Below are 18,298 nucleotides of genomic sequence, written 5' to 3' on the forward strand. Positions count from 1 at the left end.
GAAAAGAGGAAAATTACAATGAATACTTTTAGTTTCCCCATAAAAGTATGCTTTGCTGGGACAGCTAGGTGGCGCAGTGGATAGAACACTGGCCCTGGAATCAGGAGGACCTGAGTTTAAATCTGGCCTCAGATACTTAATACTAGCTGTGTGACTCTGGGCATGTCACTTAACCCCAATTGCCTCACAAAAAAGAAAAAAAAAAGAAAAGTATGCTTTGCTAAGAGTGCAGGGACAGAGGCTGGTGTAGGTTACTTGTGGAAAAGAAAAGATTTGGTATGTAATAGGAAGGCATCAGTTGATATTAACTTAAATTTGTAGTGGATCCAGTTAGTATAGTTGTGATTTTCAGTAGCATGAATGAGATAAGGAATCTAGAAATTAGTGAGAATAATCCAGAGTTGGGTTTTGAAAGGGAATGGGTTGTAATCATACAGGGAATAAGAAGTGGAAGGGAAAAGGACAAAGGACAGGGTAAATTTGAAATGGTCATTGATAAGGTTAAAAGAAGAAAAGTGGAAAGTAAGGCTGCAGAGGGGTAACCAGAGAGGGTAAAGTGACTAGAGATTTTGATAAAACCCAGAGACTACATTTAGGAGTAGTGAAGCACAGGACATGGAAGGATAGGTTAGAAAAGTGGATTTCAGAGTTACAGATTAAGAAGATCATGCACTTTTGACTGTGGGTAACTCATCACTAATGTGTGGTTCCTATTCAATGTAAATCCAAATGACATTACCGAGGAGGTTGATGAACTGCATAATAATAAAAATTAACAACAATAATAGTTATCTCTATACAGCACTTTAAGGCCTCTGATGCATTGATTTGATCCTCACAACAATTCTGTGAGTTCAGTGCTATTATTATCCCTCTTTGGGTCAGATTTGTTATTCACATTTGAGTGTTTTGTGGTTCTTTAAATTATTATTGTGTGTATGACTTCACTTTATCAATTCATGCAAATCTTTCCATGCATCTCTATATTCATCATATTTATTGTTACAGCACGATATTTTGTTGCATTCATGTGCTATAACTTTTTTTTTTTTTTTTGGTGAGGCAATTGGGGTTAAGTGACTTGCCCAGAGTCACACAGCTAGTAAGCGTTAAGTGTCTGAGGTCGGATTTGAACTCAGATCCTCCTGAATCCAGGACTGGTGCTCTATCCATTGTGCCACCTAGCTGCCCTTACTATAACTTATTTAACCATTAATTCTCTATCAATCTACCCTTGATTTTTATTGACTTAGCAAAAAAATTATTAATGTTACTTATTGAAGAGTACTTGAATAATGTCTTTTTCATTTTCCCAGAATATGTGATTAAAAAAGCAAACTGCCATGACAATTTGGGTTGGTTTTTTTTTTTTAAGAATTTTTGTTATTTTAATTCTTCCAGAGTATTAGAATTCACATGATACTAGTTAATTAAATGTGACTATTGTTTTAGTTTATTTTTTTTCCCCACTCAGTCTTAGCAAGATTACATGTAAAACTGTAAATTAGGGTGGGGTAATCAGAACTTTGTTCCAAGTTGCTAACTTGAGGGGAGAGGGGCTAGAATTTTCCCTTCTTTGATTCAGGCTATGAACCTTTAGCTTCAAGGCATTAGGAGGGTCCACCACTGGAACCTATTTTGTACCTCAAGGGTCCTGCCCCCCTTCCTTTGTCATGCCACTTCCATTTTACCTCATGCAGTTGCCCAGTGCAGCTCTGTCATGATTTTCTGTTGAGGAGGCCTCCCTTTTATCAACTTGAATTCCTTTCCAAGGAAATCTAGTGGCATGAAGCTCCTTCCTCTCTTGGGGTCCCAACTCACAGCCTGACTATTGCTTTCTGCCTACCATTTCCTCCAGGGAATTCTGCTCCTCTTTATGTCTTCCACAGGGGTTTTCTAGTGAAACTATTATTGTTGTTCCTCCTTAGTTCTCAAAGAGGACCAATGACATCACAAGTGTTGACTTGCTTGTGAATTGGATTTTCTAGTGCGACTGCACCAAATAGATCTCACCTCTCTATTGGTAACATCTTTCAGTATACTCACCCTAACACCTTGTCGCTGACTGCCACCTCTCCACTTCCTCCTGTCAATTCCTCCTTTTGGCTGCAAGATTAGGGACTTTCTTTTGCAGCTTCCTTTCCCCTACCCCTCTCAACCTTTACTTCCTCCCAAGAATTGTTTGACTGGACTGCCTGACACACAGGCACAGTAGACTGTCTCCAACTTTGGCCTGGGGACTAGAGTTACTAGTCTTGATAACTATTCTAGAACTCTACAGAGATGAGTCTTTGGAGTGGAAAGAGCATCTACAAGCTTTGGAGTCAGAAGAATTTAAGTTCAAATCCTGCCTTTCACTACTTATCTTATCTTGGCAAAGTCATTTAACTTCTAGGTCTCAATTTCCTCACTGAGGTGTCCTTAAGATTCCTTCCAGCCTATGTTAGATCATAGTCTTTGATTTGTAATACTTGGTAAGATGAATAATGTTGACTTACAATCAGATTTGAAGGTATTGTTGCAGAACCCCTAATAAAATTGTTGCCTGTGTATTTATTCATTTAACAAGTAATTATTCAGTACTTCCTGTGTACCTGACATTGAAAGAATATCATTCAGAATATCTCTGCATGTGAGCATTCTTCAGGAGCTTCGTCCATATTTAGTTATGGAACTATTAAATTGGCTTTGTTTAAAGTAAATTTAATAATTTGTAAATAATACTACATATTCAACATTTTATTATTTTTGTATAAAATAGAGATGACTTCTAATTAAAGAAAATTCAATGTTCTTTTTTTTAAATCACACTTGAATATCATTATGGCTTCAAATTTGGTATCAGTGGACACATCACCATAGTTTTAATAGAATACTAGTACTGCCACCCCCTCCCCCAAAAGGGGAAAAATTAGCTAATTATGCATTATCTCTGGTATCTGTTTCGCAAATGTATATAAAGATTGCTTTTATATCCTTTTGCCCCTGTCCATAATCATTATGTATCAAATATAGAAGAAACAGATTAAGTGAAGAACCAGATAATATAAAATTAAATTCAAAATCATTTTCTGTTTTTCATAATAAAATGATTACTGAAAGAATTTAGTCTGAAGACTGTTGAAAGCTGGCTGCAGTTTATAATATAACGGATAAAATCTGCATCCTTGGCCTTCCAACAACCTTTACACCAGCAGATGGTGGGCGTAAAGATGTCATTCATCATTTATTTACAATGGGCTTTATTTATTCTAGTGTCAACAGCTGCCCCAGGGAGCGGGTTATTGAATTCAAATGTGAAGCTCTGGCTTATTTGCTTCCTTTCAAATTTGTCTTCAGAGCTTAGTTGCTAGGAGTCCATTCTGTGTTCTAATAATGATTCATGTATTGTGAAACCATTCAGTAAATTGGGTTGTCAGGGATTGCCAAAAAAGGGTTAGAGGTCTTGTTGGGGGTGGGGGGGTGTAGAGGGTGTGTGTGTGTGTGTGTGTGTGTGTGTGTGTGTGTGTGTGTGTGTAGAAAGAATGAGAATGAATATGGTTCATGCTATAGTGGTGTTATATGGTGTGTGTGTGTGTGTGTGTGTGTGTGTGTGTGTGTAGAGAAAGAATGAGAATGAATATGGCTCATGCTATAGTGGTGTTATATGGTTTCTCTTCCAAAAACTGGGAAAGTTGTCATTTCTTTACTTTCATTCAACTCCTTACCTACCCATCCCAAATTCCACATGTGAATAATATGCTTGTTTATTATTCTCTTATGAAGCTATAGGGGGCAATTGATTAAAGGAAAGCTCTCAACTTTTTCTTTCTTCACAGGCAGGACAGGAGTCCTTCCGTTCCATCACAAGGTCATATTACAGAGGTGCAGCAGGGGCTTTACTAGTGTATGATATTACAAGGTGAGAACTTGGAGGGCAATAGAAATGTTTTGTTCTGGTTTTAATATCAATAGAAATATATATTCTTGATAAATGTAGGTGTTGTTCATGACGTAAGTACAACTAAAGAGAGACAGCATAAGTAGTGAATTAGAGGGTCAGCCTTGGAGTCTGGAAGAGTTCAGTCCTGTATCTGACGCAAACTAGCATTGTGATCCTAGGCAAGTCACTTTAACCTAAGTGCTCCAGGCAGTTCTGTAAAGCTGTGAGTTGGTCAACTTTATATCAAAGAACAGAGTTCCTAGCTTCAGTGACACCACACCACTAGACTCATCCCCAAAATAATAAATTTTTAAAAGGACAACTCTTTTAATTGCTACATTCCTGAAAAGTTATTGTGTGTTTGTGTGTGTGTGTATATATATATATATATATGTATACTATGTGTTATATACACATATGTAATATACATAGTTAAATATACATTGTGATAAACCCTCGGAGTAATGCAAAAGACCCCCTAATTAGTCACTTTAGTCATTATAGATGTTAGTCAGAAATTTCTAAAGTTGGGCACACATATTTTACAAATTGAAATTTACTAAATGGAATTCTATAAATACAGGTCATTAAAATTTGTGCCAAATGTGATATAACTCCATAAGCAAATGCTCACCAGTATCAATGGTGCTTTATTGGTAGGAAATTATTTAACATAAAACATAAAACGCCTTTAAAGTGTCTTGATTTTCATTGATTTTTGCTTTCAGGAGAGATACATTCAACCACTTGACAACTTGGTTAGAAGATGCTCGCCAGCATTCCAATTCCAACATGGTCATTATGCTTATTGGGAATAAAAGGTAAAGATAAAACATATTTTAAGGGCTATCATTTTGCCACTAGGATTAAGCTGTTGTGTAGTTTAACTCTTTAGATTATGATCAGGATTTATTGGAATGGCTATTGATTAATAATACCCAAATTCTGAAAGCGACATAAATTTCTATCATGTTAAACTTTTACCTTTTAAGAACACAAATATGGAACTTTATGACAAAAATTACCAAGAAAAACCATTGATTCTTTTAAAGCTTTACATTGTATGAAATAATGTAAAAATTAACCATTTCTCTTCCTACTTGAATCTCAATTATTGAAAAGCATCTTGTTTCATAGATGAAAGTATTATTTAAGTACTTTGCAACTTTTTATCATAGTTGTAGCATATTTTTAAACCTCTTTAAGTTTTACTTCCAGTACTGTTAATTATCATCTTGTTTTAATTAGAGCTCTTAGCTGAAAAAATTGCTTTGCCTGTTCATATGCTTACCATTTTAATGGTAGTATATTGAGAAGTATAGTTTCTTGGCTGTGGTATGAGTAAACTATTAATTGGTTTGTCAAAATTTCCATTAATGGCACCAAAACATTACCTTAATGATAAAAGTAAAATTATCACTTGTTAAGGTGCCTGCTGGGGGCAGCTAGGTGGAACAGTGGATAAAGCACCGGCCCTGAATTCAGGAGGACCTGAGTTTAAATCCGGCCTCAGACACTTGACATTTACTAGCTGTGTGACCCTGGGCAAGTCACTTAACCCTCATTGCCCCGAAAAAAAACCTCACAAAAACAAACCAAAAAAAGATGCCAGGTATATAATGTCTATGTCTGTAAGAGAGATGCACAGTAATTGGGCTCCTGTGAGCCCCTGCTCTCATTGACCTTCCAGTTAGTTAAAATAAAACAAAAAAAAAATTAAGTCTTGTGATTTTCATAACATTTTTTAAATACTCACCCATTCATCCTAGGGTACCAAAAGTGGTGGTTTTATACCTGATCTCTAGAAAATGAGCAAAAACCACTTAACCTTTTTTTACCTTTTTCAAAGAATACTCAACACTATCCAGATGGTGACAGTAATGAATTTCAGTTGTTATCAGTCTGTCTTGGATTTGCTCCATTGACAAAGAAATAATGATAGGTGTCTGATTACAAGTCCCCAAGTTGCAGTTTTCTCCCCAATTAGATCACAATGGCCCTAAAGTGGGATACATTTTAAGCCCCAATTAATATTGTATGATTTTAAATGCTACTTAGGTAATATAGCATTAGCTGCATTATGACTGGCTCCCTTTTAATTCCTTAATTTTGGTCATATCTAAAGTGAACACCATGGGGTTATATTTAAGTGCACCTTAAGACTTTTGGAGAACTATCTGACCCCTGAAAAATTAATAAATTAAATTAAAATCCTTTGTGGGTTTTAGCTAGCATGCATCACTAAAGATATGTGCATGCTTGCTACAAAATGATAAGAGGTTTGTTTTGATATAATTACCTTTGGGTAGTTGTCTTCCCTTATTGCCTGAGAGTATATTTGACACTTGTCTTTAGTCTCCTCCCCCAAATTGTTAAGAGAAAGCTGAATTCCTGTATCATATTTATGGCTATGTAAAATATGATCACTGTTAAGGAAGTCATTAAACTTATATTTTTACAAAATATCTTTTTGAAAATTTGCATATTGGCTTATGTTAACCATAAACCTAAAATCTGGATACTCTATCATAAAGGTATTAGATTAGTAATAGTTTTTAAGGCGAGCAATGCTGTTAGTGTTGACTTAAAGTAACCCATAACTTCTTATATTCCATAGGAATGGAAATATGTTTTAAATTGTTAGAATCTGTAGAAATTAAGTAAACAGTGTGAATTGAATAGACAAATGCATAATAGGTATTTAATATTAAATTCGATTATTTTGATTTGATGGGAAATTCTTCTGTTTGATACAGCTTTAGCTTGTTTATCAATAAAGCATCTGCCATTTTTTTTTCTTTGAGAATAGATGTTTTGGAGTGCCCCTTCCCCACTCCTTCCCTTCCCTCTATCCTCCACTCCAGGTGGAGCAAAAGGAATTTAAAGTACTCTAAATATTATAGTATTTATGAATACAGCATGCACCAAAGTGTCTGAAGGGATACCATATCTGTAGTCCCAACAAATCTACATTTAAAAATCCATAGAAGGGGGGCAGAGCACCGGCCCTGGAGTCGGGAGGACCTGAGTTCAAATTCAGCCTCAGACACTTAACACTTACTAGCTGTGTGACCCTGGGCAAGTCACTTAACCCCAACTGCCTCACCCAAAAAAAAAAATCCATAGAAGGATTACATTATATTGCTTTATTTTAGTTCTTTGAAGCCAAGGGCCAACTAATAAACATAGTGCTATTGTGTTATTTGTTATTTTTGCTATGTTTGCTTTACAAAATTATTAGGCTTTCTCAGGCTTTCCCCTCGCCTCCTCACCCATTCTCCTATAGATCTTTTTCTTTCCACAAAACTAGAGCACTTCTTTTCCCTTCGTTGTTAAACTTTGATTTGATTAGAGTATATCATATATTCTTTTCTATCTTCCTCCCGACTTCCCTTTTATCTACAATTTTACAATTAAATCCCACAAAAAAATATTGATTCACTTATAGGGAAGGTGCTGTGGGATTTAATGTTCGTTATGTTCTAGGCCTGTTCTTGCACCATCATATCTTATATTTGACTTCTCCTTTTATCCTTGTCTCCTTGAATGCTGTCAAAAGAAATCTCTTAATGGTCTTCTTGATATTATGTTGTTATTGTTGTTGTTTCTCTCAAACTATTCAGGAACATCCTACTGTGGTTCCATGCTGTCTTGGGAATCCACAAGGTGTTGATTCATTCTCCTTTGTCTTAAAATATTTATTCTTAGATGTCTGGGCTTGTTTATATGATCTGGAGGCCATTTTCCCATCTATTATTATAAATAGTAATGTAATAGAATAAACTACATACAACTTTTAAAGAATCATTTTGTTAGTAAGAGTTAATATCTATGGGGCAGCTAGGTGGCGCAGTGGATAGAGCAGTGGCCCTGGATCCAGGAGGACCTGAGTTCAAGTCCAGCCTCAGACACTTGACACTTACTAGCTGTGTGACTCTGGGCAAGTCACAACCCCAATTGCCTCACCAAAAAAAAAAAGGAGTTAATATCTTTTTAAAATTAATATCCTAATTATTTTATTTCTTATTTATTCCTTTGTTCCTTTTCTTCATATACTATTCTTCAGGAAGTAGGAAGGCATGAAACAAAAGTTGGGAATGGAAGTCTTTAGACCTATAGCTCTATATCTGTATGTATGTATATTGTGTCATATAATTATAGAATATAGACCAGCCTGAAAACATAAAATGGGCTTAATTTCATCTGGACTATTGTAATAGTCTCCTAATTATTTTCCCCACATAGTTTCTCCCCTCTTTAATCCATTCTCTAGACCAGAAGTATCAAACTCAATTAGAAACTGTATATAAGGATCCCTATGGGCCACATAATTAGAAAACCACATATTAATATTATCTGTTTTAGTGTACTTTTATTTATTTTGTTAAATATTTCTCAATTACAATTTAATCTGATTCCTGTGGTACTCAGGAGTGTTTTGGGGCAGCATGTTTGACCCCTCTGCTCTACACAGTGAAATTTATATTCCTAAAGCACTGCCTTGCCCAAGAACTTTCAGTAATTTCCCTTTGCCTCTAGGATAAAATATAAATTCTTCTGTTTGGCATTTAAAACCCTTAATTATCGCAATCCAATCTACCTTCTCTCTTTTATGAAAAACAAAAAAATCCATCAATCATTTCTGGGGATGGGATGACGCTCTGCCCTCCTCTCCTTCTAGATTGAAGGCTCTCGTGACCACCCCCACCCTCCCAAAAAAAAAAAAAAACCCGGCAAAACCTAAAATATAGGGAATGTATCTGATAGTATACAAACATTCTGCCTTTACCATAAGGAAAGAGCTGTGTTTCTTTTTTTCTTTTAGACCTTCATTGGTTTTTTACTTTTTGCCTTTCAGGTTCCTTTTCATTTGTTGCTGTTGTCATCATCATTTTCTAATCTATCTTTCCAGAGTAATTTCACATTATTCCCTTTCATATACTCATACACGTTCTGCTGTATCCTCTACCTGATATTTTATCTTCCACCTCTGACTTTGAAAAACTATCCCATTTCTCACCTCGTCCTCACAGCTCAGAATTCCTGCCTTTAAGGTTCAACTTAAGTGTCAGCTCCATAAGAGTTCTTTCCTGATTCTCCCTCTGTTGTTAATTTTCTCTCCTACTCCGTATCACATTGTACTAATTTTGTGTAGATGTTGCCTCCAGTAGAACATCAGCTCCTTGAGGGCAAGCACTGCTTTCTTTTTGTCTTTGTATGCTCAGTGCCTGATATTTAATAGGGACTTAATGTTTGTTAAATTGGAGTCTATTGAGTCTAGAGGGATTTGGGATTGAAATAAGAAAAATAAGGGAAGAAGATTATGCTCATGGAGAACAAACTATAATGGTTACTAACAGACCTTATATCTGTTCTGTGACCAGTCTGAATTCAGAGCAATTCTTCACTAAATGATTGGCTATCAAATGCCTCCCCCAGCATCTCGTAAAACCTCCGTGTCATGGGGGTGGGTTTTTTTTTCTCCTGGATGAGCACAGTGATTGCATGGATAAAATCACTGAACCTCTAAGATTAAGCATTGGGACTGATTTATGTTGTCTCCATAGGTTTTTAGTAAGTGGTACTTAGATTAGGGTTCTCAACCTAGATTTTTCTAAAGTAAACTGCAATTCTTTTAAAGAAATCTAATTTTTATATTTAGAATAATATATTGTTGAATTCTAGCAGAGTGATTATATTTCCCGTCATACACTGACTACCACTGGGACCCCAGTTAAATCAGAATTTTTTGAACAATTAGATTAATTGCTCTTAACAGTAGTTGGGCAGTTTGTGGAAAAATTATGGCCATCAGTGGAAGGAGGACATATTAACCTCTATAGGAAATTTAGTCTCTTCAGGGGCAAACATCTGAGCAACTTCCCACTTCCCTAACCAGTGGGAAAGATTTCCGAAATACTCTTTTGCTTTTTGACTATGGGGAATACAATATGAGCCAAGAACCAGGCACCCATCTGGTCTCTTTTGTATTTTGTAACAAAAACTATTAAGGGATTATATTTGCTCTTGAGAAGTGAGGTGATAAAGACCTCTCCTTCATTCCTAGGAGCCTTCAAGAAGGGAAAAACTGCACATTCATCTCCTTTTTAATATTAAGGAAGAGAATTCCTTTCAAAGAGCTCTATATGGGGATATATCCAAGACTTAATTATATGCAGTGTTCCTATAAAGAAAATTAGTCTTCCCATTTTTCCTGATTACACCATGGTAATTAAATGAATGCAATAATGTTAACTAAATTGAATTTTTCTCCTATTAAAAACGTTGCTTAAAACTTTGTTTTAATTTTGTAGCTTGTGTGTGTGTGAGAGAGAGAGAGAGAGAGAGAGAGAGAGGAACGAGGAATTATTTCAGGGGAAAGAACTTTTTACCTTATTCTAGAACACCTTTGTCTTATTTATAATGAGATAATATTTTTTGTGAAAGCTCAATACTCATTTGCTGTAGGAAGTCAGTTTTCAAATTATAGTACCATTGCTCATTCATGCATTTTGAAAAAAGTGGTATAAGTGCTATAATGGAGGTAGACAGGAATTAGCCTGAAGACATTGAAGCTTGAGTATGCTAAAAGGTAAATATATAATCATGAGTAATACTAAAAGATAAATACGTAATAGGCCCATAGTGAATAATTCTTCTGAAATCTTAGGTGATAATTAGTAATTAGTAATTGCATACTGGGGGGGGCAGTGAGGGTTAAGTGACTTGCCCAAGGTCACACAGTTTAGTAAATGTCAAGTATCTGAGGTCTGATTTGAACTCAGGTCCTCCTAAATCCAGGGTAGTGAACCAGAAAACAACCAGGATGAGGAAAAGTCTAGGAGTTGAATTGTGAAATACTGACCATAAGCCAAAAGTGTAGAAGCGATTCTATTGATAATAAAGCTTTGAATTCACAATTCCAAATAAGGCCAAAGCAGACAACCATGGTTCTTAAACATTTTTTTCCAAACAAAAGTAGTTCTAGCTCCCATAGCACCTTATTCTGAGCTTCTCCTCTTATGCTGCACAATGGCTTCAGAGACTTAAAGGTTTAAAACACACACACCCCTTCCTTGTGTTGGAAGGCTCCCTGTTCCTGCTTTTCATTGCACTCCATACTCAAGAACAGTATTTCTGAAGCAACTTCAAATTCTTGCTATAGTTTGGGACAGTCAATTATTGAAATTTTTGTGGTGATGTTGAGTTTGTATATCTTTGTACGCTTCTGCAAAAACAAAACAAAACCCTGTACCACTAGAGCAGTTGCTGCTTTGCCAGGTCTAAATTCTACAAAATTGCAATTAATGCTTCAAGGCTCACTTAAACTAATGAAAGCCTGAAGCAATTTTTTAAAGCCTCAACATGCTTTTGTGGAGTGGCTTATGGGAATGCCAACATTTGGCCTACATCCAAGATAAGATCAGCTCCAGAAAACCTGATGTGACCAGCAAAAATGAGCGATATACTAGAATGGCCATCTTTTTTCCGCAACTTGTTTAATATTAATAGTTGGTTTGGGGTAAAAAGAAAGCCCCCAGATTTAAATAGTTATCTCTATTATAGATGTAGATGAGTGGATACAAGAAAGACTTTACATTATATTTTGTCTTGATAGACTCTGAAAGGATCATGAAGATAACAGTCATCTGTTTTTATGGATAGTTTCGTCTTATAATCCTGAGTTGGTATATTTTAACTGACTATAGCCTCAAAGCAGGCATTATTAATACAAGACCTGTTTGAATCAGGAAATGTTTCATGGTTAAGGATGAAGCAAATTTTGTTGGCTCCGGCTACTTGTGGCATGATAGTATCACAAATATTGATTTATGTTCATGTCTTTTGGTTCTTGACATCTCTTACCAATGCCATTCTCTGTTTTATTGAAGCTCATTGTCAGGTCCAAGTTCATATTCAGCTAATCCACAATTCCACCAGTATCAGGTTTTATAATAATATAGGCTTTCTAGTCAATGAATTCTACTTTAGCGACTCCCATGTTGGATCACAATGCATGCTAGGCTTTTGAATATCCTAGAGTCCTGAAAAGGAGAAATGTGAAGATCCATAATGATTTTGATTAGCCCTTGTTACAAACAGCATGTTTGCCACAAACTTGGCTAAGATTGGGTCTTGACGTTTATCCTTGCTAGCAGGCAATAGCAACAGTGACATTCTGACACTGCTGGTAGAAGCGGTATTGTAGACACTGATCATGACAAGGTGCTACATCAGATTTTTATTCATCTCACTGTAACACTCTGCACAGTACAGACCTCCATTCCAAAAAATACCTGGCCATTTTTCATCTCTTGGTTGTTAAATTTCTTGGTCACCATCTTGGAGTTTCAGACTCTGGACATTGCTTTTTTTTTTTTTTTTTTTTTTTTTTTGGCAGGGCAATGAGGGTTAAGTGACTTGCCCAGGGTCACACAGCTAGTAAATGTCAAGTGTCTGAGCTCGGATTTGAACTCAAGTCCTCCTGAATCCAGGGCCAGTGCTTTATCCACTGCGCCACCTAGCTTCCCCCTAGACATTGCTTTTTGTGGGGACAAATCTTGCCAGAAACTGCTGCTGAAGAATTTATATTCAGCATTCCCACCAGGCTGCCTTAGTTAAAAGCCATTTCCAAATCATTGCAAACATTGAGGAGAGAGTCGGCAAATAACTCTTTTTTTTTCTTTTTTTTTTTTTTTTTGGTGAGGCAATTGGGGTTAAGTGACTTTCCCAGGGTCACACAGCTAGTAAGTGTCAAGTGTCTGAGGCCAGATTTGAACTAAGGTTCTCCTGAGTCCAGGGCCGGTGCTCTGTCCACTGCACCACCTAGCTGCCCCCAGCAAATAACTTCTTTATTGCTAGTTTACTGTCTTCAAAAAATGACTTTTCAAACTTTCGCCTCCAGCTTATAGAATAAGGATTCACTATAAGTCAGTCACTACATTTATTAAGTGTCTACTGTGTGCCAGGCATTGTGCTAAGTGAGCACTGAATTATTTGACAAAAACTATGGGTAAAATTGGATAGTCATATGGGAGAAATTTGATTTAGATCAGCGCCTTATACCTTATACAAAGATAAGCTCCAAATAATTATGTGACCTAAACGTAAAAAGTTACACCATAAATATATTAGAAAAACATGGGGAAAACTACCTATGAGATCTATGCACAGGAGAAAATTTTATGATCAAAAAAGTATTGGGGGCAGCTAGGTGGCGTAGTGGATAAAGCTCCAGCCCTGTATTCAGGAGGACCTGAGTTCAAATCCAGCCTCAGACACTTGACACCAGCTGTGTGACCCTTGGGCAAGTCACTTAACCCTTATTGCCCCACCAAAAAGGGGGGGGGGGGAGGGGGAAGGAGAGGATTATAGAAAATAAAATGAATAATTTTGGTCACAAATTTTTTTGAAATTTTTAAATTAAGAGGAATTAGCTGGGGGAAAAAATCTTTGCAACATGTTTCTCTTGATAAAGGTCTCATTTCCAAGATACATATAATTCAAATATATAAGAAAAAGCCATTCTCTAATTGACAAATGGTCTGCTATAAACAAATAGTTTTCCAGGGAAGAAATCCAGGCTTTCTATAGCCATATTTAGGGGCAGGCAGACTACAGTGCTCTAAATCACTACTAATTAGAAAAGTACAAATTAAAATAATTATGAGATTCTACCTCATAGTCATCAGAGTAGCAAAGATGACAGCAGTTGAAAATGAGAAATGTTGGAGGATCTGTGAGAAAAGAAGGCACATTGATGCACTGTTGGTGGACCTGTGAAAGGGTACAACCATTATGGAAAGCAGTTTGTAGTTATATACAAAAAAATTTTAATCCCTTTGAACCAGCTGTATCAATGCCTATGCCCAAAGGAGATCAAAGAGGAAAAGTTCCTTTATGTACAAAAATATTTATGGCATCTCTTTTTGTAGTAGCAAAAACCTTAGAGGCTAAGAAGGGTGTCCGAAAATCTTGGAATATGGTGTGTGAAATGAGAAAATAGATGACTTCATAAAGTCTTGGAAAGACTTAAATAAACCGATGGAGAATAAAGTAAACATCTGGAAGAGCAAGTTATACTATATCAATATGATAAAAATGAACTATACTGGGAACATCTATAATCTAATAAAGAATGAAATGGTCAGAACTAAGATATTTCATACAGTTAAAATAGTATAAAAAGACAGCTTTGAAATCTGTAAGAATTATGAATAACACAATAACTTTTCACGATACTAGAGGACCTAATGATAAAATATGCTATCAATTACCGGAGGTGTGACAGATTTTGGATGCAGTGAAACATCTAAATTTTTGTTTATGGCCATTGAGAGAATTTGTTTTGCTTGACAATGAATATTTGTTATAACAAACTTGTTTTTATTTTCCCTTTTTCTAATGGGGTAGGGAATGGAAGGGAGAAAAAGGTTTCTGGTCCTTTTTTTTCCTAATAGATGCAAGAAAGATGCTACAGATATGCAGCATGTTGCATGTACTTTCAGATGAGTTTCTTTATTATTAGCTTTGCTTAACTACTACAGAAGGCAGCTAGGTAGCCAGACCTAGAGTCAGTATCTAGTCTCAGACACTAGCTCAGACTCTGGGCAAATAACACTGGTTGCCTCAGTTTCCTCATCTGTAAAGTGAGCTGGAAATGGCAAACTATTATCTTCGCAAAGAAAACTCCAGAAAGGGGTCACAGTTGGACACGACTGAACAACAATAACTATTATTACAAAAGTAATCTTTAAATGTAATGTAAAAACAAAACATGAGTAAAGCTTTTTTGTTTTTTTAACTTCATATTGATAGGCCTTTGGAGACCTCATATAAGGAAAAAGGTCAATTAAAATCTTTTTTTTCTTGTATAATTTTTTTTCTGGCTCAATGCTTTAAATGTTCCTCTGAAACAGATTTTAACCTCAGCTACACTTATTGAATTTTTCCACTTAGTAGTCTCATTACCTTTTGTTCAGTTTAAGTAGTGTTTTTTCTTACAACCTTGGACATTCGGACTGTAGAATTTCTTAAGGCTTAGTTATTTTTGTCTCTCACCTACAAATCCCAGTTTGCTGTACCCAAATCTAACTTTTGTTCCTGTTGTAAGTCTTTCTTTTGCCACAAATCCATGCTGCGTGATTTTCGTGTGTTAAGATAGTACATTGTTTAGTGGATCTGCTTAGGGTTGCATAAGGAAATTGAAGCTTACTCAAGCAGCTGAATGTTTCACAAAACCACAGTATTTCTAAAAGGGTTTGTTCCACACCACTGAAAATTGGAGACCATATCTGATGGGTTTTTCTTAGATGAATAAAATTTCCTTGTTCAAATATAAATAACTGTAGTACAGAGTGTGAATAATTGCAAACTAAATGTAAACAATACTCTTTCTCCTGTCTAATAGGCAATATAAATAATGTGTTGGTAGTGTGTTTGGAAAGTAGTCATTTCATTACCATTAAAGTTTATTTTTTGGCAGGTAAAGCAATATGATATTCCTTGGATAATAAAATGTATTTCCTAGTTATCTCTCTATGCCTGGTAATTGCAGTCGCTGACATTTGGTGCTCTGTGGACCATACTAGAGTGTTACTTAGTGACTAATTTCATTAGTTAACATTAATGGAGAAAAAACTTTAGATTATTTGCTTTTTCCCCTCCATTAACCAAAAAGCCATATTTTTTAAAAAATCAAAAAATGAATGGAAATCTCTCAGACCCCCTGTTTCATCAGTATTCCCTAAAGAAAGTAGTCATTGTAGAATAATATAACTAAAAGTGAGGGAAAGGATATTTTTTAATTCAGCTAGATGTTTCATCATAATACAATTTTTCGCCTTATTACAGGTACATAAAATTGTTCTTATAATTTTTTTTTTGCCCTTTCAAAGTTTAGTGGCCAAATGAGGAAATAAGACTGCATAAACAAAAGTGCATGAGAAATTTCAGTCTTTAGAGTATAAAGCTTGTACAAAAGGTAACCACCAAAAGAAGTTTAAAGATGGAACTAGGATAAAGGATATAGGGGTTGAGGGAATGGAGATATGACTGGACTAGAGGCTGTTTAAAAAAAAAATAGGGAGATAAATTAGGTGATTATTAGAAAGGGTCAATTGGAGGTGGGTGTGAAAATGAAGAGTGACTTTGAATTCGATACAGAAAGCAGTAGGAAACCAATGAAGGATTTGAGAGGGGGCAGTGACCTAGTCAGAGTGACAGATGAGAAAGTTTTTGTTTGTTGTTTTTTTCCCTATTATATAGCATCTTAGCCCAGTTCTAGAGAAAACATGTTAGAGTAAGAGTCTAGAAATACTCCCAAGTTTAACTTTGTCAAAACTAAAAAAAGAGGTTGCTTTAATATATTAAAAAGAAGCTATAGGAAGAGATTGGTTTTTAGGTGTTATATAAGAAATATCGAATCACTTGGCAACCAACTTGGCAAGTTGAAGTTGAGGAATGTAGTTCTAATATCCGCTATCTATAAAGTTTAGGGAGATGGTGATAACTACCATAGTGACAAAGAAAAATTGGTACTATGAAAGAAATTATAAATGAGGAATGTCTCCTTTTCAGCAAGTTCGAATTGGCCTAGTGATAAAATATTTAGGCAAGAAGAAAAATAGGAACAGAAATAAGTTGGGTAGGGGAAAGAGGATAGTATAGTATTGAGTGTCTACTGTGTGTGTTATTTAGCTTTATAAGATGGTGTGTGATAATACCAATTGAGGGGGTGGGGGGAAAGGTCATTGTGGTAAGGAAACTTCATGGAAGAGGTTGGACTTAAGCTGGATCTTGAAAAAATTGATACAAAAGAAGGTAGGAAAGCAGTGATTAAGTCAACATCACTGGAACAAAACAGTATGTATTCAGGATTAATGGAAGATACAACTAGAAACACAAGGTCCATATTGTGAATGGCCTTTCAAGAGTGCCTGACTAAGGAGTTGAACTTTATCTTAGAATCAATGGAAGCCAGTATTGGGGGTCATGTTTTTAAGCAGGCATTTGACACAAATCTGTTTTTAGGACAATTAAGTGTTGGGGGGGCAGGGGAAGCAGAGCCAAGATGGCAGAGAAAAGACAGGAACTCCCCTGTGATCTCCATACAACTTGAAAATAACACCCCAAAATGAATTTTAGAGCCGCAGAACCCACAAAAGGATATAGTGAGATAATTTCTAGCCCAAGGCAACCTATAGGGCCAGCAGGAAAGGTCTGTTGCACTGGGGTGAAAGTGGAGCACTGTCCAGCACGGGTAACACCCGAGCAAACCTGTGGCAGGCCTTAGGGGCAGCTGAATCAGCAGCAGCAGCTTCCAGAGCAATCAGCTCACGGGAGATGTGACAACTGGTCAGAAGGACATTATATGCAGAAATATGTTTAATATGATTGTACATATTTAATCTATATCAGATTGCTTTCTGTCTTGAGGGAAGGGAGGAAGTGAGAAAAATTTGGAACTAAAAATCTCATGAAAACAAATGTTGAAAACCTTTACATGTAACTGGAAAATAATACTTTAATGATTAATTTTTTTTAAAGGACATTATTTTCTTTTGGTTTGTGTTTTTGGTTTTTTTGGTGAGGCAATTGAGGTTAAGTGACTTGCCCAGGGTCACACAGCTAGTAAGTGTTGTCTGAGGCCGGATTTGAACTTAGGTTCTCCTGAATCCAGGGCCGCTGCTTTATCCGCTGTGCCACCTATGTGTTTTCTTTTACAACATGACTAATACGGAAATAATGTTTTCTGTGACTGCACATGTATATTCTATATCAATTGACTTGCCTTCTCAAGGAGGAGGGAGGAGAGAGAAAATTTGGACCTGAAATTTTTTAAAAAACATTGTTTTGGGGCGCCTAGGTGGTACAGTGGATAGAGCACCAGCCCTGGAGTCAGGAGGACCTGAGTTCAAATTCGGCCTCAGACACTTAACACTTACTCGCTGTGTGACCTTGGACAAGTCACTTAACCCCGATTGCCTCACTTTAAAAAAAACCACATTGTTTTTACATGCAATTGGGGGCATTTAAAATATTAAATAGAAAATTAATCTGATGGTGGGGTACAAAATAGAATGGTAAATGATGGGAAGCAGAGAAATGAAAGATTTTTTAATAGGTGTGGTTTAAGTTGATAAAGGCCTCAACAATCTTAAAAGATACATATTTAAGTCACAGTTTTTTGATTTTGTAGGTTTAGTCCATTGTTTCTTCCTCTCTTCCCCATCTCTGCCTTTCCTCTCTTTCTTTGTCCCTCTTCCCTACTTTCTTTTTCTCTTCTTTTTCCCTTTCTCTTACACCTCCCTTCATTTCTCACCTTCCCTTTTCCCTGCTTTCTTACATCTCTTCTCAATTTCTCCTTCTTCACCA

General features: G+C 36.1%; 1 protein-coding gene across 1 annotated transcript in view; it reads left to right on the top strand.

The window, feature by feature from the left end:
- Nucleotides 1-18,298, top strand: part of RAB2A (RAB2A, member RAS oncogene family) — a 108,938-nt gene that overhangs the window by 64,014 nt on the left and 26,626 nt on the right. The window contains exons 4-5 of the mRNA XM_043970568.1: nt 3,819-3,901; nt 4,651-4,743. Coding sequence (XP_043826503.1) covers nt 3,819-3,901; nt 4,651-4,743 — 176 coding nt within the window. The remainder of the gene's footprint in view (nt 1-3,818; nt 3,902-4,650; nt 4,744-18,298) is intronic.

Source organism: Dromiciops gliroides, chromosome 1 (assembly GCF_019393635.1).
Source record: "Dromiciops gliroides isolate mDroGli1 chromosome 1, mDroGli1.pri, whole genome shotgun sequence".
Taxonomy (NCBI): Eukaryota; Metazoa; Chordata; class Mammalia; order Microbiotheria; family Microbiotheriidae; genus Dromiciops; species Dromiciops gliroides.